The 23,531-nt window shown below is 39.2% G+C and overlaps 1 gene segment (V, D, J or C); it reads right to left on the reverse strand.

Moving 5' to 3' along the window:
• Positions 1–1,652: 1,652 nt before the first annotated feature.
• LOC142758634 (Ig gamma-2 chain C region-like) lies at positions 1,653–23,531 on the reverse strand. The segment is given in 7 exon segments: positions 1,653–1,835; positions 4,591–4,733; positions 10,513–10,842; positions 11,508–11,834; positions 12,575–12,898; positions 13,263–13,562; positions 23,471–23,531. Coding segments are annotated over 7 exon segments (1,668 nt in total).

The following is a 23,531-nucleotide window of genomic DNA, read 5'->3' on the forward strand; positions in this document are numbered from 1 at the left end:
TTAAGGAGCTGGATGTTGTTTTTTTATGATTTGTTATTACAGAAAAAAAATTGAATTCTCCAATATGGGAGTGATGGGATAGTTTGTATTATATGAAATGTCTATTCAAGTTACTTCATTAGTCTTATCTGATACCTTCGCTGTTTTAGACATTGCGTTTCTTAGACATTTACCAGACTGAAGATTGTGATATATTTAGCCACATCGTTTTATATTTTAAAATATACATAACACAGTAAAATTAATTTAATTCAACATAAACTAATATTTGCTGTTATCAGATATTGTAGACCAGTGTCGCCTGGCCTATAGGAGTTCAGGAAACAATGCTACAATGGGATGGTAATGGAAAAGTATATATAAATTATAGGTGTATTCCAGCTTTAGTTACTTTTTGTACTATGAAAAGGTGTACAATTTTCCAATTTACTTTTTGTACTAATTCCCCACTGTTTTCAAGATCTCTGCTTGCAGTCATTTAATAAGAACCTTTAGGGTATGTGCACACGCTAGCTTGCTTTTACGGCTGAAATGACAGACTGTTTTCAGGAGAAAACAGCTGCCTCGTTTCAGCCGTAAAAGCTCCTCCTCGTAATATGCGAGGCGTCTGTGCCGCTCGTAAATCTTGAGCTGCTCTTCATTGAGTTCAATGAAGAATGGCTCAAATTACGTTGCAAAGAAGTGCCCTGCACTTCTTTGCCGAGGCAGTCAATTTACAGCTGTCAAACGACGACGCGTAAATGACAGGTCGTCTGCACAGTACGTCGGCAAACCCATTCAAATGAATGGGCAGATGTTTGCCGACGTATTGCAGCCATAATTTGTATTGCATAATACGCCTCGTTTACGTCTGAAAATAGGTCGTCTGAACCCAGCCTTATTGATTACTTCTGGTGGATATAAATCTATCCTGGTCTTGTTATGACAAATAGGTGATCGCCTCATTAGTAGATACAATTCCGGTAATTGTGGGATTTTCTGAAAATGTTAAAACTTCAATAGAAATGATTCAAAAAGAGTAGTTTGCTATTTTTGATAATACAGTATGTTCTAGCTTTGTTGGTAATCTGTTAATGTTACGCGAGGGTTTATGATCATCTTTTCTCTTTATTTTCTCTACTAGTAACATAACCTGTAGACCTTTGTGATGAAAATGGTGGTTTACAAAATTACAGGTAAACGCAATGAATTTGAGAAATATATGTTTATTATAGAAGTCTTTAACGGCATTCATAACTTCATTTACATTTAAAAAAAATGCATCCTTTCCAGAAATGTTGAGATATCAAGACATTTTTGCTGGATCTGCAGCTCGTCCTAAAGATACAGGAGAGAATATTGGACTCACTTTACCTGGAGAGAAAAGAGCATGTTTATATCAATATGTGACCAAGATACATTGCAGCGGTGCTCAGAACTGCATCAACAATAGGCAAAATAATATATCTGATGGTAGTAGCAAAATTACATATGACACCTGCAGTAAGGTCTCAGGTAGTAGATACCTTAATCTAAGATCAGATACTCCCAACATTCCCCTGCTCTGGCTTGTTGGAGTCGGTGGAAATAATGTACCCCAACAGGTCATTTATACAGAATGTCAATAATGCTTTATAGGTATTAATGCATCAGTAATTGTCACAGGTGTTCTTCTATGGGAAATCCTTAAAAACATGACCTGCTGGGGGAACGTCAGGGTTGGAGTTGAGAAACACTGTACTACTTGATAGGCTACAAGAATGCGTAAAACTTAAAGGGTTGTCAAGGGTTAGAAAAAAGCGAATGGGGTAAGCTGCAATACTAGACATAACCCATGGGCAGGAGTGGTGCTGTTTCTGGAAAAAAACAAAAACATTTTAGAGTCCACAAAAACTTGTCTCTGACCACTACACATGACTAGGGATTAATCGTCTTGATTTTTTGATATGTGATAAAAGGGATCTATGTAAATACCGTCCGTTTGAATATGTTACTGTTGGAAAAAGGAAACTTTAGTGTTGATACATATTTAAAATACTATTAGTAACTATGTTAAAAAGTTTTATCATAATTAGTATAAACATATTGCTTATGATCAAATTCCTATAAGTATATGTGTAGACACATCAATATCCAAAATAAAAATAACCCATAGGAAATAAGTATGTACCATACAAAATTTGAATACTTTATTTAGGAATGCCATAAAACAAGTTGGCCATCAAGACCTAAAATATACATACAATTTAAAAAAAATCAATAGTGTGGTGGTGGGTAGGGGACCACAGCAATGTAACACAATTTAAAATAAGGGCACAGTAAAGCGTGGTACAACAAAATAGACTACACAGGAAGAAATATAGATATACACATAGTCAATTACTATACATATGTGCACTTCCACATGAGAAAATGATGACCCAGAATCAGGGCCCTAAAGCAAGTACCAACCCGTATGCTGTATACTGTTCCCCCAACACAGAGCCACCACACTAGAAGACCCAAATATTGCTTATGATCGCAGGTTTTGATATTTAATGGGGTAGACTTTAGTGTCTTATGTTTGTGAAGAGACCCTGTTGTTGGTTGTGTTTGCAGTTTACTGCTCATGAAGAATAAGATGCCATTGAAATATATGATGTATCTGACAAAGATGCAGCCACGTTACTCTGAGTATTTGTGGAGATTACAAATAAGGGTGTGTCCACATGTGGCAGCTCAAGGCCCTTTTACACATTTCGTAGAACGCTCGTTCCCTATAATTGCCCTGGCAGTGAGACGTGCTGCCGACATAATAGAAATGTATGGGGACGAGCGATCGGAGTAACGAGCGCTCGCCCCCATACTAGCTCCTTGTGAAAGGAGCAAACGAACGCCGATCAACGAGCTGTCTCATTGATTGGCACTTGTTGCACTGGCCAAAATTAGCCGGTGTGATAGGACCTTTAGCTACAGAAATTCCTGTGGCTGAAAATCTTTTCCATGCATCTGAATGGGGTTGTTTCTTCAGCTTGTGCATGGATTTCTGGAAACCCCATTCAAATGGATGGTACAATCACAGACATTTCTGAAACAAATCTGCCATATGTGACCATACGCGAAGAGGACTTTTTATTTTATCTTTTGACATGTCTTTATGAGACAACAGAAGATAACTTTAAGTTTAATCCCCCCCTATAAGGTTTCATCATCTGCAAATGTTTAAAAGGTAATTCATAGATTCTTTGAAAAATAATGAACATGTACAATATGTACAATATAAAATTTTATGGTATTTAGATTAAAAAAAAATAGTTAAAGGGGCTTTCCCAGAGGAGACTTGTATGGCATTTGAACTTAAAGGGAACTTGTCACGTTGAAAATGCCGTCTGGTCTGATGGCAGCATGTTATATTGCTAGAGGAGCTGAGCAGATAGATATATAGTTTTGTGGGAAAATATTCAGTATAGTTTGTCATTTATCTTTGCTCATTCTGTGCTTAGGAGTCCAGTGGGCGGTCCTTAGTCATTGACAGCTATATTTGTATGCACATTTATACAGAGAAGGCTGTCAATCACTGATTAGGACCACCCACCAGACTCCTAAGACCAGAATGAGCAGAGGTTTCTATCAATAAATTACAAATTCTACTGAATCTGTGCTACAAAACTCTGTATCAATATGTTCAGCTTTTCCAGCTCTTTAACATGTTGCCACCAGATCGGACTATATTTTCAATGTGACAGGTTCACCTTAAAATGGTTTTCCCAAAATTAAATGTTATTTCCTAACCACAGGATAGGTGATGACATGCTGATCGGTGGGGGTTCAACAGCTGGGAACCCCACTGGGCACAAGAACTGGAATTCCATTCCTCCGAATGAATGCAGTGGTAAGTCGAGCATGCTCACTTTCACCCTATTCATTCTCTATGTCCCATTGACAGTGAATGGAGCGGCAGTGCGCGTGCTCGACCTGCCGAGCCATTCATTCTGAGGAACGGGACCCCCGTTCTTGTGATCAGACCCCATTGATCAGCATGTTATCATCTATCCTGTGTTTAGGGGATAACATTTAATCTTGGAACAACCTCTTTAAGTAATAAAATGTATTGTCATAAAAGACACATAAGTGGATTTCAATAGATGGGACACCCAACACGGCCATGTTTCAATTTGACATGTATGGGTGGTCATCAATGCATGGCCACTTCTTTATTTAAGTAAATAGGAGTTGTGGAAAATTATGAATGTTATCATATGAGTCCATAGAAAGAAGACCAGGATCTATATAATTTAACCCTTATTGAATGTTTGTTTAAAAAAAAAAAAAAAAAAAAAGTGGGGAGGGAGATTAGTATTGCTCATTCCTGACTTGTGTGGGGTCCCAGCTTCCAGACCTCAACTAGCGTTAATAATTATAACTTGTTTCATTAGATACAATGTACATGCCTTCTGAAAAAGCCCATCTAATAGTATATTGCTTATGTAGAGTCAATCTGAGTTTGAGGTTGGGATCTAATTTTTTTTTCTTTAATATTTAAGATAAATTATGGTTATATAATGCATGTATCACAAAACTCAATCTTATGGCCTCAGAAGTATATGGTTGTGCTGGACAGTGGTTTCTTACCTTAAATAAAGTTACAGTGACACTATAGACTAGACTCAGAACAAACAAGGACATGAAAGTTGTTGAGATCTCCCATGGATTCTCTATGTCCTCATCTTCTTCTTCATCTACACTGATTTTTATTTCTATATGCTTGCAGCCACCTAAAAGAAGAACACACATGTTATCTAATGGCCAAATATTCCCAGGACATACTTATTGAAACAATATTCACAGTATTCTGTAACCTGAAACTGTATAATATACATCTAAAGGCTATGTAAACCTATAAACAGACCAGTCAGTGTGATTGGTGTAACTTTATAATTAGTCTTTATTAAAAATTAGTTTTACTTTTTGAGATACAGCTGCTCTGTATTCTCTATACAGAACAGCTGTATTATTCGCTATTACCTGAATCCTGCGGACCTGACGGGTTCAGTGTCAGCGGGACCACCTGTAATCTATCACATCCAATTTCATAACTTAGATGTCATGCATAACAGGTGGATCCTGCATGTTAGAGACACACAGGACCCGCTGAAACTGAACCCGTCAGTCCCAGGATTTAGCGCTACATACAGCTACTTTGTATAGAGAATAAAGAGCAGCTGTATCTAAAAAAGTAAAATTATTTTTTAATAAAGACAATTTATAAAGTTACACCAAACACACTGACTGATCTATTTATTAAAAAAAAATGACCATGAAAGGTTTACATAGCCTTTAATATTTATGTATTTATTTTATTTATTTTATATTTATGTATCGTATATGTTTTTCCTTCTCAAGAACATCTGAAACTGAATATGTTCTAGTATTCTACAATATGTTCTAAAAAAAAACTAAAATATGTTTATTGATATTATGTGAATTTCACTTCCCCAAAAAAACAGAACAGTTTCAAGATTAAGAAAGAACCGCACACCTAAGTTCACAAGCATGTGATGTGCACCTGCCCGATCAGTATTATTCATCGTATCTGTGCTGTATGCAAAGACATGACTCAGAATAGGAGCATCTTTAGAATTCCTTGAATTTTATATATTCGTTTAGGATCTGGGTAAAATTAAACTATTAAATCAAGAGTACACTCATGTATTAGGGAAGATAAAATGAATTTGTATAAAAAGTAATAAATCTGGATAAATTGATTTCCTAATTCCTATGCGATTTAAAGTATAGGCTGCTGTAAAATCATGAAAAAGTAAAGACAAGTCAAGAAAATAAAGTGACCCCCTGGGCTCAAGGCGGATTACTCCAGGGAGAACCGCGATTGTTTTTTTTGTGTTAATATGAATATAACGGTGGATTGACATGTGGCAGATTTGTTGCAGAAATTTCTGCAACTGAAAATCCATCCGATTCATTTGAAGGGCGTTGTTTCTGCAGTATGTGCATTGATTTCTGCAATCCTCATTCAGATGAATAGGTCAGTCGCAGAAATGTCTGCAGCAAATCTGCCGCATGTGAATTCACCCTAAGGGCATGACCACACATGGCGGAATTCCTCCGCAACTGTCCGCATCAATGCCGCACAGAATCTGCGTTGCAGATTCTGCAGCGGATCTGCACAAAATGTGCAGAAAATTGATGCGGACTGGCCGCTGCGGACTGCAGGAAAAGTGCTTCTCTTCTCCCTATTCAGTGCAGGATAGAGAGAAGGGACAGCACTTTCCCTAGTGAAAGTCAAAGAAATTCATACTTACCGCCCGTTGTCTTGGTGACGCGTCCTTCTTTCGGCATCCGGCCCGACCTCCCTGGATGACGCTCCAGTCCATGTGACCGCTGCAGCCTGTGCTTGGCCTGTGATTGGCTGCAGCCGTCACTTACACTGAAACGTCATCCTGGGAGGCCGGACTGGAGACAGACGCAGGGAGTTCTCGGTAAGTATGAACTTATATGTTTTTTTACAGATACATGTATATTGAGATCGGTAGTCACTGTCCCGGGTGCAGAAACAGTTACTGCCGATCGCGTAACTCTTTCAGCACCCTGGACAGTGACTATTTACAGACGTCTCCTAGCAACGCTCCTGTCATTACGGGAGCCCCATTGACTTCCTCAGTCTGGCTGTAGACCTAGAAATACATAGGTCCAGCCAGAATGAAGAAATGTCAAGTTAAAAAAGCAAGACGTATCCGCAGCACACATGACATGTGCATGACAGCTGCGGACTTCATTGCGGAACTTTGAATCTCCATTGAAGTCAATGGAGAAATTCCGCCATGAGTCCGCCACTGCTCCGCAACAGACAGAGCATGCTGCGGACACCAAATTCCGCTCCGCAGCCTATGCTCCGCAGCGGAATTGTACGCATCGTGTAAACGAACACTGCTAATTTAAAGTGAAAGTCAATGGAGAAACGGCTCCGCTGCGGATTAACGCTGCGGAGTGTCCGCAGCGGAATTTAAGTGGAATTCCGCCATGTGTGAACCCGCCCTAACACCTTATGCACATGAGCGTATTTTGGCGCCATATCACCTAAGGCTTGAGTATGGTGATAAAGCATTTGAATGGGACCTTGCATACCACCATATGAAAAATATAGTCATGTGTGCAGTTTTTTTATGCAGAGTCTGATTTTTTTTATGTGGATTTCAGCGCTCCCAAAGAAAAACTTGATCGATAGGAACATAACTCCAAATAGGACTATGTGGACTAAAACATAGTGCACAATATAAGTCTATATTGTGCACCGTATATTGGGTCATTATACACATGCTCGTGCGTATTAGGCCTTACTGCACTATATATATATAGCAAATAAGATATAGTAACTTACATCTCCCCAAGCATTTACAATTGTTTACAATGTATTAAAGGGGTATTCCCACAATTTATGCCATAAATGTCTGATAATGTGGGACCCAGCTCTGGGAACACGGGTCACACCCCCCATCTTGCTTCGTCAGCAGGCCGCCTCATCCAGCAGGAGAATGAATGGAGAGGTAGATTGAGCGTGCCTGCTTGGCTGTTTCCATAACTCTCATAGAACAGAACAAAAAGATCCACGCACGTGCATGGCCACCTTCATTCCACTGCTTGATGCGGCAGGACAGAAGTCCGGTGGACCCTGTTCTGGAGATATCTGCAGGTTTCAGAGCTGGGATCAGCATCTATCAGACCTAGTATATCCCATGAATATGCCATAAATGTCCGATATTGAATTAACCCTTTAACTTTTTAATCACATTAAAAAAAAAAATCCTAAGCTCAACGTCCCTGTCACTAACTCTTGCTGCCTCAGATAAGACGTAGCGACAGGTTTACTTTTAAAAATATCTTGAAAATGATTTCTAACTAGTGATGATTAACTTGTTTCTCTGATCCTTTTATTTCCTAAATCTCTTAATTTTAAAAATTAAAAACATATTTAAAGAAATCTTGCTGATAAAAAGTATTTGATGTATGCCTCTCATAGTCTGACACCTTTCTAATTGTATTTGTCACTATTTTATCTGCTATTGCCTACATTTTTGTGGATCCATAGCAGTTACAAGGGCTGCTTACTCAACAGTATGGGCTCATTCACATTATAGAAGCATATGGCCCTTTAGTATGGAGTGGTACAGCTTCTGTACACTACCATACATGCTCCATTGGTTTGGTATATATGGAGATATCTTCCCCTAGAAGGAATACTACTATGAGAGAAAACCTCCCCACAGAGTCTGATGGCACATGCCCCATTTTTTTTTTTTAGCGGATTCCGATATATTTGGCCACCACTGAAGTAGACCTATGGCAGCCATACTCTTTCCTACCTGCCACATTAGCTGCTTTGGCTATTGCTACATCCCAGTAACTTATATGCTATACATCTCTAGCAGACCGGAACTAAGCAAGTTTTCTGTACAAAGTACAATGACAAGGTAAAAGCCGGGCAGTCCAAATTTACTATAAGTCAGTTAGTTAGGTCAGTACTTGATTCAGGGTGAGTTTTTCAATCTCCGACTTCTATATGGGTAGCCTCACCTGGAGGGAGCATAGGGCTGTGTTGTTTTTTTTGTAGGAACCCTCTTGTGCCGTGAAATGTGTAGTAATGCTAAAAGACTCAAATATAGACCTCTCATGAGATCCAGTTTGAAGTACTGTGGGGTATTTTAAGATGAAATTAAGAGTCACTGGACTTGCTAAAGTCGTGGCCACATACGCTATAACTTACAATGCCCCTTATGACGCCATGTTGATACGGTGAAACATGTTGAATTAACCCTGTAAAGCACACACACTATGGGACAGCTTGAATAGCGTGTATGTAGAAATAGGTAGCCATGTGAGCCGTACGCTCAGCTTATATGGGACAACTATAAAGCAGGTCACTCTATCGATTTCTGAGAGGGAATATCTCAATAAAACACAATAAGCTATTTAGTAGCTAAGGATACAAATGCTATACAAATTATTATATAAGAGGGATTGAGTATTTGTGGTGGGGTTTTAACTACACTTCAATCTCTCTATATGAAGATAATACAGTACATGGGATTTGAATACTGAGGTAACTTATAAGGTAATATAAAAAAGTTACGTTTTAATATCATATAGGTGAAAGAGTTTTATATTTTTTGGACCACGTGATGTGGTCTATAGGGATAAATATGGTATTCCTCATTCTGCATTTAGACAATAAAATAGAATAAGCATGTTTGTGTGCTGGAAAGTCTGACACAAAGTCATACAGTCGTGTGTATGAGTTTATGGCTTGGACCAGGTTAAGCATAAACTTTTCAGTAAGCCCAGCCTTTCAGTTTGTTAACTTGGAAAATTTATATTTGATGGATCCATCTTATATGTCATTATATAATTATTATTGGTTCATGCTGAAATGAGGGTTTATAACTGTTTCAGGGTATTTCCGTTAGAAATAGAGATACACTGTCAGCTGTTAGGTTTGATTCCCAAAAGTTATTGGAAGTAACTGTTAAGTGTGCAGATCTTTATAGTAAGTGTTTGTTTAATGGAAACTGAGTAAAAAAAACACCTCAATTCTACCTGGAATTACCTGAGGTCATTGGGGATATCTGGAATTCACTTTTTGCTCTCCATTGATGATCGTTTGCCATATACTGAATAGCACAGGATCCACCAGAGTAAATATGGACAAAGAGAACCCCAGATAGCTCTATGGTATGGTACCCCAAGTCCTTCCTTTCAGCCCCTATGTTTGGCACTTTAGGGGGCTCTTTACTAGGTGCAATAGTACCCATCTAACTCTATTAGGGTATCACACCGATATCCTTACTTTAAACTCTCTTTAAAGGAGTCAGAGGTCATGTTTTGGCCTGGAGTTTCACTTTAACTATCTGTATACACTGTACAGTGTCTGCTCAGACTGTGGTGACTGCATGTCCAATGCACTGAAATAAGATGACAAGAACTGACGGGGAACAAATGATTCGATGCCAACATACAATAGTATGAAAGAACTGGAAATGTACTGGCCCTGTCACATAATGTGGGTCTTACTATGATTTGAATTTATGGATTATAATCTATAATCTTTAGTGCATGGGAAAGTTCTTTAAACAAATGTTTAACAATGTAAAAACTTTGTTATAGTCACTGAGTCCCCTTCTCTGGAATTTATCTTTGTAGAATTTATTGCAACATTCATTATTTTACAGAACACACCCCACTTTTCCATCATAGCAAAAGCACAAATACACAGGAGTTACAATTAACACAAGTAAGTCAAGACAAAAAGGATCGGGAAGACGTCCATTCATTCATTTATAAAGAAAGACAGTTGTTTTTTAGTTCTCCTGCTTCAGATCTTTTTTATCAGAACATGTTTGCAGCCATTTGTGTGTTGTACAGTATAAAGGGAGACAGGACATTTGGTAGAAGAAAAGTGGAGAATGATATACGTGACAATTTAATAACAAGACAGGGTAGTATCAGACATGGTGAAAGACACATTGACCACGGTTGGTTTACCAGAGTTTTTGTCAATGGATCTTCTGATAAAATGCAATGGGATTGCTTCATGGCCTACCACGCAGTCATAGTTAATTCCCGAATCCCAAGCACTAGCTGGAATGGTAAGTTTGCTTATAATGAAACAGGAGTTCCCACTGGTTTCACACTTTGGTTCGCTGTTGACATAGCCATCTTTGGAGACTTCCATATCATTTTCTCTCCAACCAATGTAGATATCTTTTGGATAAAAGTTCCAGACATAGCCTATAATAGTATATGTTTCCTTCTGGGCTAGCTCCTCAGCTGATGGTGGGTATAAAGCGATCATAGGTTGGGACGGCGATGTTTCTGTGTATAGAATGTATAGAATAATTTGCTATATTGTTGATTGATCTTGTGATAATAGTAAAACAATCTAACAGATCTACTAAAATTCAATACATTTGCCTTTTAGGAATCATATTATTGTGTTTCCTGTTACTGTAATTCCAATGCCCACTAGGCTTTGACCATTGTCCATTGACAAGTACTAACAATAACTGTGGAAGACCCCCATACAGTAGTATAACGTAGTAAAATCTATTTGAGATCATAGAAAAGATAAGCGTCAGAACCCTGCTGCTCCATCCACATAGCATATATCTACTAGGGTAGCAGGCATAGCATATGGTATGGGGTCCACAAGCTCAAGCTGTGGGGGCTCTTCTCCACTCCTATTAAAGAAGTCTCAAAGGTGAGAGACAGAAGAGAAGATAAAGTCAAGTCAAGGCTGTGGATAGTGGAATTCAGAGCACTGAAAGGTTATAGAAAGGAGGAAAAAATATAGGGTATAGAGCAATTGGGCTTTTTATTTCTTGGCTGCACTTGTTGCTGATAATGGTCATTGCTTAATGGGCTCCCCACTGAGTTATGCTATGGAGCCCCATGGTCACTTGTTACACTCCTATATATATATATATATATATATATATATATATATATATATATATATTTCAATAATCTCAGTCTCTCACCTTTTATTTTACGAATTGTAGTAATGATCGGTGTTGGGAGTCCATCGTGCCGGAATACACATGTAAATTCTGTCTGTTGTAGCCAGACATCTGGGGAAACGGTGAGGATACTGGATACACTGTAAGTTCCATTCTCTTGCAGCTCTGGGTCTTCAATTATAAAATTGGGTGTACTAGACCCAGGAAAGCTCCATCCAAATGAATATTTTCCATTTGTATTTTTAAGGTTGGAGGCCACACATGCAATACGAGCAGTTGTATGGACATAAAGATCTTCAATAGAGGGCCGCACCATAAACACATTAATTCCCAAACAGTTGAAGGTGTCTGTTAGACAAAAGACAACAAATATTTCCAGAATTATGTATAAGAATCGTGTGTATGTAATATATGACAATTGTATTCCTTTAGCACTGTCTCTGGTGTAATAACTGTGTAGTTACTGTATTAGGCTGAACTAACAACGGGTTTGCACTGTATGCAACTCCATGCCTATACTGGTGTATATGTCTGCCATAGACTGCCATAAAAAAACATATACTATGTAGTATACATTTTTTATATAAATGTACACATTTAAAGTAAATGTATATATATTTTTAGTATACGTTTGTCCATTAAGTTCCATGGCGCGTTGGCGTGTACATTACAAGATTGTCCCGCGATATATGCCGACCGCCATACTGACAATCAGACTTTCCGTCTCTTGCATTTATACCAGTTACAACTAAATGATTTTATTGATTTTACTTCTTTTTGGTTTATGCAGATTTTATATTGAAATATTTAGCTTGCCTTTGTGTCTCAAGAACATTAAAACTATTTCTTCGAAAATGTTGCATTACCATAAGATATATTGCAAGCAATGGACTTTGAGGTGTTCCAAAAGCAGATGAAAAACTTGAGGTAAAGTCAGCTGAAAATGTCATATATTTTACCTTTACCCGCTGGAATTGTAGAAAATGGATGCAAAAGCCAAGGGTGGCCATTCAAGTAAATATATTTCATGCACAAATATTTAGGACAAGCAACACAAGGGCAATATTTAAGGTATGGTCGTTGTTTACCTGAGCATTTCTTAATTGTGTCCTCAGCCGTTTTTCCTGTTTTGGCGTCTGTTACATGACATTTCACACGTATCCCATTGTTCCACTCAGACTGATTAATGGTTACTGTACTATGCAGAGCGAAAAAGTGTTTTTTGGATTTTCCCAGTTCAAGTTCGTCTTTTGGGAATCTCCTTTCCTGATCATTGACATACCATTTCAATGTGGCATCTTGGGAAGTTAGATTATACACTTGGCAAGTAAGCTCAATTTCGCCATTATTGCTTTCAGGGCAGGTTCCTTGCAAAAGGTGGACACTTGGTGCTTCAGGCATGGAATTACATCCTTTAGGGATAAAGGAAATTAACTTATTTGTTGTTTCACATATATAGTTTCATAGTTTTTAAATCAGTTCAATTCTCCATCAGGTTCCACATGTACTGAGCTATTCTCTCTAGAAACAATAATGCAACAGGAGAATTGTTCATATGGTATCCAGTGGAGCATGCCATAATTTATCTTCTATAGGATTCCTACATAATCTGACAGAAAAAAATCTTCGATATGCATGAAATCGGAGGCATATAGAGGTACATTTATGGCTCCATGCAATATAATTTGAGCATTAGATCAAACATTATTTTACAATAGCTTTATTTAATACAATTATTTTCCATCCATCTAATTCAATATGTGACCTTCGACTCACCTTCAGGAATAGTTTTCTGAATGCTGGTGGAGTAATGGCTAACATTGCACCGGTAGGTCTTACTGTTCCAGTCACTATTATTGACGGTGAGTTGACTAAGAAGGTTATACGATGGTGGTTGCCCAGTTAGTGGGGTAGTGAAGTCCTTTACTGCAGATTGTGTCTCCCCACTAGTTGTGCTCCATGTGACAGACACAGGTTGAGGGGAAAAGTGATACACCAGACACGCTAATGAACTGAAGGTGCTACCTAGCTGTCTTACTGCAGTCAATGGGAAGACTTGTGGTGTAATTCTTTCAACTGCAAGAGAAAAAAATGACTTTATTCATAAAGAAATTTATAGAAACAATATATGCCTTTGTATGACTTTATTTTACTGTTGCTTATATAGTTCCAACATATTCTGCTGTGCTATTTACAGATTGTTATCAGTCCATGTCTCCTATAGGACTCTAAATCTCATTCTAAATACACACTAGGGACACGTTTCACAAAACTCTAAACAGGGCAACAATCAGCCGATGATAGAGCAAACGCTCGTTCATTTGTTGATTGTATAATTTTAAATGCCTTAAATATTATCGTTGTCGGCAGCACATCTCCCAAATATTAGAAACATGATAGAAATGTATGGCACGAGCGATCATAGTAATGAGCACCTGTCAATGAGCTGTCTCGTTGATCGGCGCTCGTTTACACGGCCACGTCGGGCCGTGTAAAAGTACCCTGGTGCACATGACACAGAGCCATCCCAGAATACTCTTAATAGAAGTCAATGAATCATTTTCTGTTTTCTTTTCCTGATTTTCTTATGTCCAGGTGCCTTTTGTAAAGCTCAGGCAAGAATCATTTAAAGAAAATACTAAAAAGCAAAAGAGATTATAAAAAAATTAAGTTTTTTGTATATATTTCTAATTAGTTAAAAAAAAAAGGGTACATTCCCTTTAAAAATTGTTTTCCCGCTAAGCTCATTATCCACGGGACAGGATACATTTATAGTCGCTGGGGCCTCACCACAGAGACCACCACCGATTACTAGAATAGGGGTTCCAACCCCTGTTCTTCCTCACTGCACGATCGCAGTTAGGAGGATCCTAAATGGAGCGACGGTTTCGCATTTGTGCTGCTGCTCCATTCAAAGTCTATGGGGCCAATAGAGTCAGCCAAGCCTGGTCAGTGAAAAGCAGCTTTTTGCAAATGGTTTTCATTCAACCAAATTTTTGCCCTAAATATGCAGCATTTACACAGAGCCGTTATACTATTGTATACTATTGTAAGGCCTCATGAACATGGAGCCTACACTACATGTGCATGGAGCCAACACTACATGTGCATGGCGCCTACACTACATGTGCATGGAGCCTACACTACTAGTGCATGGCGTCTACACTACATGTGCATGGAGCCTACACTACATGTGCATGGAGCCTACACTACATGTGCATGGAGCCTACACTACATGTGCATGGAGCCTACACTACTTGTGCATGGAGCCTACACTACTTGTGCATGGCGCCTACATTACATGTGCATTGAACCTACACTACTTCTGCATGGCGCCTACACTACGTGTGCATGGCACGTACACTACATGTGCATGGAGCCTACACTACTTGTGCATGGAGCCTACACTAAATGTGCATGGAGCCTACACTACTTGTGCATGGAGCCTACACTACGGCACTTGCATAGATATTATTTTTTGTCATGAGCGAACACTAAAAATCACCAAATATCTGCCCCTCTTCAGATCATGCATTTGCCTTTAATCTTGAAAGTGACATCACTACTAAGAGAGAGATGTTTTGGGGCAGGTGGGATCAGCTCTTAGACTTATGTTCATGCTTTTGATAGCACAAGTGGCACTGTAGTGGCTATAATACTTATCTTTACTAGTAATGTGTACAAATTATAAGTTTGCCTACAGCCAGCTATCAGTTTATGACTATCATTCTTATAGATTGTTTAGAATATGATCACTAAATCTTTGTATTGGTATATAATTTGCAAATATACCTCCCTCATTACAGTCACCGAATTATATTTCTTAGCAATACCGTTTACCCACTTCACTCACTTGTCGACTACATACTATGAAGCTCTTCCATAGTTCTGAAAGACCTGGAATAAAATGTGTTCTGTGTTCACTTGAATGGGCTTGAGCTGCAATACCAGACACAGCACATATAGCAGTGAATAGCTATTCACAAAGCTTTATTCATCTCCAAACTACACTTAGTACAGATGTAATTTGTGGCACGAGACGACCAGCTTTGAAAAAAACCCAAAAACATTTAAAAATGATTTTGCGATACTCTGTCACGAGATGTCTATGATATAGGTGTCTATGTTATATGTGTTTGTGTGGCCACCCAGTGGTTGTGATGTGAACTGCAGCCTGTAAAGGGTGTTGCAAGAAATTGGAGTCCTTAACCAAATTTAAGAAAAGGTAAGGGTAGACACATCTGTGTCCATCACATTCACATTCTCTATCCTAGGATTTACCAGCTGCAACAGCCGCATTATAGCTCCCAATATTCATATCAACTACACAAGTAAATGTTATGGATATTCACAACATTGTACAGCACAATATTCAGGACGGCACAACTGCACAAGGCTCTGATACAGCCGTTTGTGGTGCGTCTGTTGCAAAAAGAAATTATCCATGCCACCAGTGCTATATTGCTACTGATCCCATTATGCCCAGTGCATTTTTTTTCCAAGTGTGCAGGGCAGGGATAGTAACAAATGACTCATACTTTATAGACCCTTATGTTTCAAATTATAACTATACCTGCACTTACTATTGATATTTAGCATTTCATTTCGATTGGAAAATAATTTCTCATGCGTGGCAATGCAAGTATTAAACAATATGAATAATAATAGTTTCGGCTCGGCTATCTACCTCAGTCTCATAGACATTGAATTACCTGAGTATGCATGACTGCCGCTCCATTCCAACGGTCAACATGGGACACTCGTTCTCATGATCAGTGGGACCCCAGCGATCATACATTTATGACCTATCCTATGCATAGGTGATAAATGTTTTTCGTGGACCAACCCCTATAAACTCCCATACACAAAGTATTGCTTACAGCCGATCCTGCTTTTTGCTATAATGTGAAAACATGCATGTTAATAGGGAATTGGAGAGGTTAACTGCTAGGTGAAATGTGTTTTGCCCACCAATCTAACATGTATATCTACCTTAAGTCCTGACTGTAGAACATACTTTCTGTTTAATCCGCATTTTAGCGACTTGGTTCAGTATCCAATGCTAGAGATAATCCAGCTACATAATCCTGAGTTTACTAATTATTACTATATATTCAAATTATTCAAGATAGAGATGGTCCTAATTGTCTGCACTAAAGCCAAAATTGTGGGCAGAAATCTTGCCTGTGCTAACAATTTATATACAGTAGATCAATTACTGATGCTCACCATGCTAGCCATTATGTACTAGATAGCTACTATTTAATGACTACCATAGGTCCAAATCATCCTAAGAAGAGATGGTCTTAATCCCCACCACTAAAGCTAACACCATGGGCAGAAATCTTGCCTGTGCTAACCATTAATATTGCATAGATGGGTTACCTAAGATCACCAGTTAGCTATTACATACCAGGTAGCTACTATATATTTATTAGTATATATTCAAATCATACTAAGTAGAGATGGTCCTAATCCTCAGCACTAAAGCTAAAGCCATAGGCAGAAATCTTGCCTGTGCAAATATTGAGTAGATCAATTACCTAAGCTCACCAGCTAGCTATTACATACCAGGTAGCTACTATATCATTTTTACTAATTATCCAAATGATTTTAGGAAGAGATTGTCGTAACACTCACCACTAAAGCCAAAATCTGGGGCAAAAATCTTGCTTGTACTAACCATTTATTTTTAGTAGATCAATTACCTAAACTCACCAGCTAGCTATTACATACCAGGTAGCGGCTCTATAATGACTACCATAGGTCCTAAAAATCTTCCCTGTGCTAACCATTAATATTGAGTAGATGGATTACCTAAGATCACCAGCTAGCTATTACATACCAGGTAGCTACTATATAATAAAATCATTCTAAGAAGAGATGGTCCTAATCCTCACCACTAGAGATAAAACCATGGGCAGAAATCTTGCCTGTGCTAATATTGAGTAAATCCATTACATAAGCTCGCCAGCTAGCTATTACATACCGGTAGCTGCTATATCATTTTTACTAATTATCCAAATGATTTTAGGAAGATCTAGTTCTAATACTCACCTCTAAAGCCAAAATCTTGGGCAGAAATCTCCCTTGTTCTAAGCTCACCTGCTAGCTATTACATATCAGGTAGCTACTGTATAAAATCATACTAAGTAGGGATGGTCCTAATCTACACAGCTAAAGCTGAAACCATGGGCAGAAATCTTGCCTGTCCTAACCATTAATATTGCGTAGATGGATTACCTAAGATCTCCAGCTAGCTATTACATACCAGGTAGCTACTATATATTTATTACTATATATTTAAATGAATCTAGATATAAATGGTCCCAATCCACACCACTAAAGCCAAAATCTTGAGCAGAAATCTCTCTTGTGCTTACCATTCATATTAAGTAGATCAATTAAGTAAGCCCACCAGCTAGCTATTACATACCAGGTAGCTACTATATAATGACTACCATAGGTCAAAATCATACTAAGTAGAAATGGTCCTAATCCTCACAGCTAAAGCTGAAACCATGGGCAGGAATCTTGCCTGTGCTAACCATTAATATTGCGTAGATGGATTACATAAGATCACCAGCTAGCTATTACATACCAGGTAGCTACTATATATATTTATTACTATATATATATCGAAATTAATCTAGATAGAGATGGTCCTAATCCACACCACTAAAGCCAAAATCGTGGCCATAAATCTTCCCTGTGCTAACCATTTATATACAGTAGATCAATTACCTAAGCCCACTAGCTAGCTATTACATACCAGGTAGCTACTATATAATTATTACTATATATCAAAATGAATCCAGATAGAGATTGTCCTAATCCACACCTCTGAAGCCAAAATCGTGGCCAGATATCTTGCCTGTGCTAACCATTTATATTCATGATTTAAGTTCTTACTAGTGTTTGCTGGCAGATCAAGTTTCTTAAACAAACTGAATCAGCTACAGCTTTTTACACTGCTAATGAGTGCTGATATTCATAATGTCCAGATTTCCTGCTCCTCGGCCACAAATAATTAAACTTTTCTGCTCACCACCACCTACACAATTATTGATACAGATTACAAAACTTACTTCACTACTTTTTATGGTAGTCACTAGGCTTCTTTATTCCAATAGTCCCTAAAATGATAGTCCTCACTAAGGTTTCATGCACATGGCTGAATCACATTTCCATTTTATATGGAGCTGCACGTGGCCTCTACTGTACCTCTTTATGCCTTCCATGTCCTTCATGGGCAAGTGGAGAATTCTGTATAAATCTGACATAAAAGAAAAATCATAACCTGCTGATTTAGACCGTATGTATGGAGGTATTTTCCCCTAGATGCATTGCTTTTAAAGGAGAACACCTCTGTATGTAAGATACACTACAAAGCCTGTATGGCAGCACATAGAGGCAGTATGGCTCCTTTGTAAGGAGATGTATGGCCGCTGTACACTGCTATTTAGGCTCCATCCACATGACTCACCATACATTTAAATCCTCACTCAAATATCCAAGTTTGAGCTAAAGCTTCAGCCATAGGAGGAGATTTTAAGATACATATCCCTCAATGCTATCCTGCCATTTTAACAATTTACCTACTATAACACTATGTTTGTATGGATTAACATCACAAAGGATTATGACTATTTAACTGCCAGAGTTTCAAATGTTACTGAAAGGATTTACCAGCTACATGGCCTACATAGATCTGTAATAGAGTACCCATAGAAGTGCATACAGGTATTATTGTACCTCCACATGCCTCCAATTTCATATGGGGCTCCATGGGATGGCGTATGTACGGAGCTGTTCTCTCCTAAAAGCATTGCTAGCTACATTGCATTCACTAGCTAGCTACAAATTGTGGATTTCGATTTCTCCATCTAGACTTTCCTATTAGATAACGGTATCTCCAACTTTCTAGTTGTGTATACAGTTATCTATCATGAAAGGGATTAATAATCCATAGAGGTTTTGTGGAGCTCTACATAGAAGAACTAAGCGTCTACAATAAATAGAGTTCTTATTTAGCCACTACCTGCTTAAATACAGAGATCCAGATTATTCAGTAGCATATTAGTGACAGCTCTCTTACCCTGTATGCCACACTATAGCTTTAGCGAAGTAGACCAATGAGTCATGCCAATAAAATTATTTTTACCCTTGGCATCTTCAGGCTTCATAGGCAGGAAATCACCTTCTAGCTTTCAACATATAGAGCTCTAACTAGAAATAGCAGTCATAAATTATTATTATTATTGTGTTGCTACTATATCACACAATGGTTGTTTCTACTCATACTGACGTTACTGCAGCTTTCACAATTATTGGTAATCTACAGAAATATTTATGAGTAGCACATGAGAACAATAGAGGCATGCAATATATATCACCTTACTAAACGTGCAAATGTACTTACCTGAAAGTAAAGGGTCACTTTCAACCAATAGCAAAGCTCCTTCACCAGGTTAAGATACTAAAAAAGGAATATCTGTGGAGGAAATGTACTTTCTATGAAATTGTTGTGGACCCATATATTTGATATTTTTGTGCAATTCTCACCTCCGGTTTGTAGATTGTTGATCATTTTCAAGAGCACGGTTTCAATCACGTTGTCATCGTGTCTTAATAGCCAAGATGTGTTAGGTAAAGGAAAACATGCAGATCATACTATTGCGCGTTACCTCTTCTAAAGACCTTTTGGAGATCTACGGTGGTATTATGCCTACGGAGCTGAGTGTGTATATGGCATAGATCTGAGTCTATTTTTGGGAATGCTGGTGGGAGGAGAGGGGATGTTGTATAGCATCTGTAAGCTGTTGTTCATGTTACTTTTTTGTAGGCCTGTGGTTTGTGTGGTGCTCCACATGTCTGGGTATCAGCAAGAGTTGAGGTATAACTGATCCAGACATGTCCCTACCAAAATAAAACATGCCCACTTCCTTATTTCTGTCTCATCTCATCAATACCAGAACTTATCTGCACCAAAAATGTTACTATCCCGTCCTTTTGCATTCTGAAAAAAATCTGCTGAACTTGTGCATCTCCAAGGTGCATCTCCTATCTGGTTAGAAGCTGCCAATCTATTCTATATTTTTCATCGTCATGAGCTTTATAGTGACGGTTATAAAGGAAGGTATAAACATGAATCTATAACCTATATAGTATGTACCTCTAGACTCTTTCTCTAGTCCACTTTCTTCTCTTTGCCCACCACCACACTTAAAGGGGTTTTCCACCTTCTGACAACTAATGACCTTTCCACCAGATACGTCATCAGTATATCATCGGTGTGGGTCCGACACCCGGACCCCGCAACGTTAAGCTGCTCCGGTGGCCTGTGGGCACCGGATGTTATGGCACATAATGCTATGTACAGAGCCCGGAAGCAGTTGGCTCCATACATAGCATGGCGGCCGTGCTGTAGAACTGCAGGTCTGCTCCTATTCACTTGAATACTACAGTACTGCAGCTCGGCCGCTATTCCGTGGCTGTAGCCAACTGCTTCCAACATGTACGTCCGGTGCACGCAGGCACCGGACCAGCTGACCTGTGCGGGGTCCGTGTGTCGGACCCCCATAGATCTTGTACTGATGACCTATCCGGTCCACCATAACCTTGTACACTTGGCTCTTCCCGACCCAGCGTGCATGTTTATTTTAATGGGAAGAGGGGAATAAGGTGCTGGCAGACACTTCTGTCAGCGACTTATTTCCCATAGGAACAAAGGATTAAGTATTTTGAAATCCAACATGCCATTCAACATCCTCCAAACTACCCCATGCACATTAGTCAGCTGGTCCTCCCAAAATCATCAGGTTTATACAACTTTCATCTAATCTGTACGGGCAGTTTTACAATCACCAATCCTCGCTACAAATTATGAGATTTATAGGAGAGAGGGAGAGAGAGAGAGAGAGAGAGAGAGAGAGAGATAGGGGGTACAGAGGTAGCAGTCACACCTGGACCCAAGTGCCTTAGATGGTCCATAGGCCTCTCTGTCTCATAAGACACCAATATTCTTAATGGCCCTGTTACAGAATTTGCAATTAAGTCCGGGAGGTTCGAGTTATGCCTTTGCATGAATTTATATTTAAACTAACATGAAGATAGCTGGATTAGTACAATAATCTAACCTAAGGCCTTATTTACACGAGCGTATTTCACGTCCGTGATACGCGAGTGAAAATCACGCACGTCGCACGGACCTATGCAAGTAAATGGGGCTATTCAGACATTCCGTGTTTTTCACGCAGCGTGTGTCCGCTGTGTACACACGCTGCGTGAAACTCATTGCATGTCCTATACTTGAGCATTTTTTGCGCATCACGCAAAGTCAATGTGTGCGTGAAAATCACGGACATCACACGGACGCACATCCGTGTGCTGTGCGTGATTCACGCAACAGTTGCTCAAGAAATGAAGAGAAAAATAAAACCACCTCCTTCATTTCATTTTACATACGTTAAAAACACATGACATAAGGATGTCATAGGCGCAAAAATAACGCAGACATGCACCAAACACTGATGACACACGTAACTGCAACGCGCGCAAAACGCTGCATTTTTTACGCACGCAAAACGCACACGTTCGTGTAAATAAGGCCTTATAATTACATTTTCCATTACCCTGATTCACTATTATGATTGACCCTTGGTAAGGGTCTTTAAAATAAATAACATTGTATTGTTTTGTGGGCGTTATCCTGTAATTTAAATATTTAATACACAATTGTATTACTATTTGGTGAGGATAGTAACAGGGATGGAAATATGACAAATATATGTAAAAAAAAATTTAATGTACTATTTTTTCTAATCTAACCTGGCCCTCAGGGCATAGGGAGAGCTAAATGTCCATCATTTCTAAATTGAAGGATTACAAAACCACCAGGTGTCATTGTAGACTAAGAACCTGATGAAAAGGAAACAATAGGAACCTTGTAAGTGATGGGTGCAAATCTATATATTATTCAACACAAATTGCCAACAGGTGAATCAGATCCTATTTCCACATTACTTAAAGGGTTTTTACCAACAAGGACATTTATGACATATCCACAGGATATGTCATTAATGTCAGATAGATGCGGGCCCCCCTAAACCCCATTCTACCTCTCTGTGTTCCCGCTGATGCTTGTGATTTCCGACCATGTAAGAAGAACACCCAGCGGTGGGACCCACATCTATCTGACATTTGTGACATTCCTGTGGATGTGTCATAAATGTCCCAGATGGAAAAACCTCTGTAATTACTAAATGATACATAAAACTAAGTAACTTTTAATTTATGACACTATGGCCAAAAATAGATTCAAATTGATCATGAGTCCCTAGACTAATCAATTCTATTGCGGACTGCAGCCGCAATTAGGAAATTTCCTGATCGTCCTTGGCAGCACAACACATATGGGTTTTAGTCCCCTAGGTACAATCAAGCAGAGACAGGTTAATTAGCAATAAGCATTAAGCAATTAAACAATTAAGGACTTCCCCTATAGGTATGTACCGGAAACCGGGCCCCAGTGTATTTTTTCTTTCTCTCTTAGGTCAGTACGGAGACAGTACCCTATCCTTCTAACAGAGGAAAAGATTATTCCGGGCTGCATACGGGGCTGCGCCTCTGTCCCTCAGCCGCGAAGGTGTACCAAGATGGCGGTCAACGTCTTGTTACACGGCGCCATTACCTGATCCTGGTAATGGTAGCAGGGGTGGAGGACCCCCTGTTCGAGCATCCCCCGTTCGTCTAGGTCCGAAGAGGATTCCGGACCGACCGCCTGCGTTCTCCCGGTTACCCAGAAGTACTGCTCGGCATTACAGAGGCATGGATGGGGGCGGAAGAGATGTCATCGTTGGCCCCGCCCCTGGGTTTTCCCTGCCCCGGGTTGGCCCCACCCCGCGGATGTGACGCGCGGACGCAGCAGGCTCATAATGCCGGCATCCTGTTTGAAACCTGGCACGCTCTGCCTCTGGACAGACCTCTGCTTGCTAAGGTCATAGATGGGTCCTGATGTGTCTTGATGCTGATGGCTATGCACAT

The sequence above is a fragment of the Rhinoderma darwinii genome, chromosome 1 (assembly GCF_050947455.1).
Source record: "Rhinoderma darwinii isolate aRhiDar2 chromosome 1, aRhiDar2.hap1, whole genome shotgun sequence".
Lineage (NCBI taxonomy): Eukaryota > Metazoa > Chordata > Amphibia > Anura > Rhinodermatidae > Rhinoderma > Rhinoderma darwinii.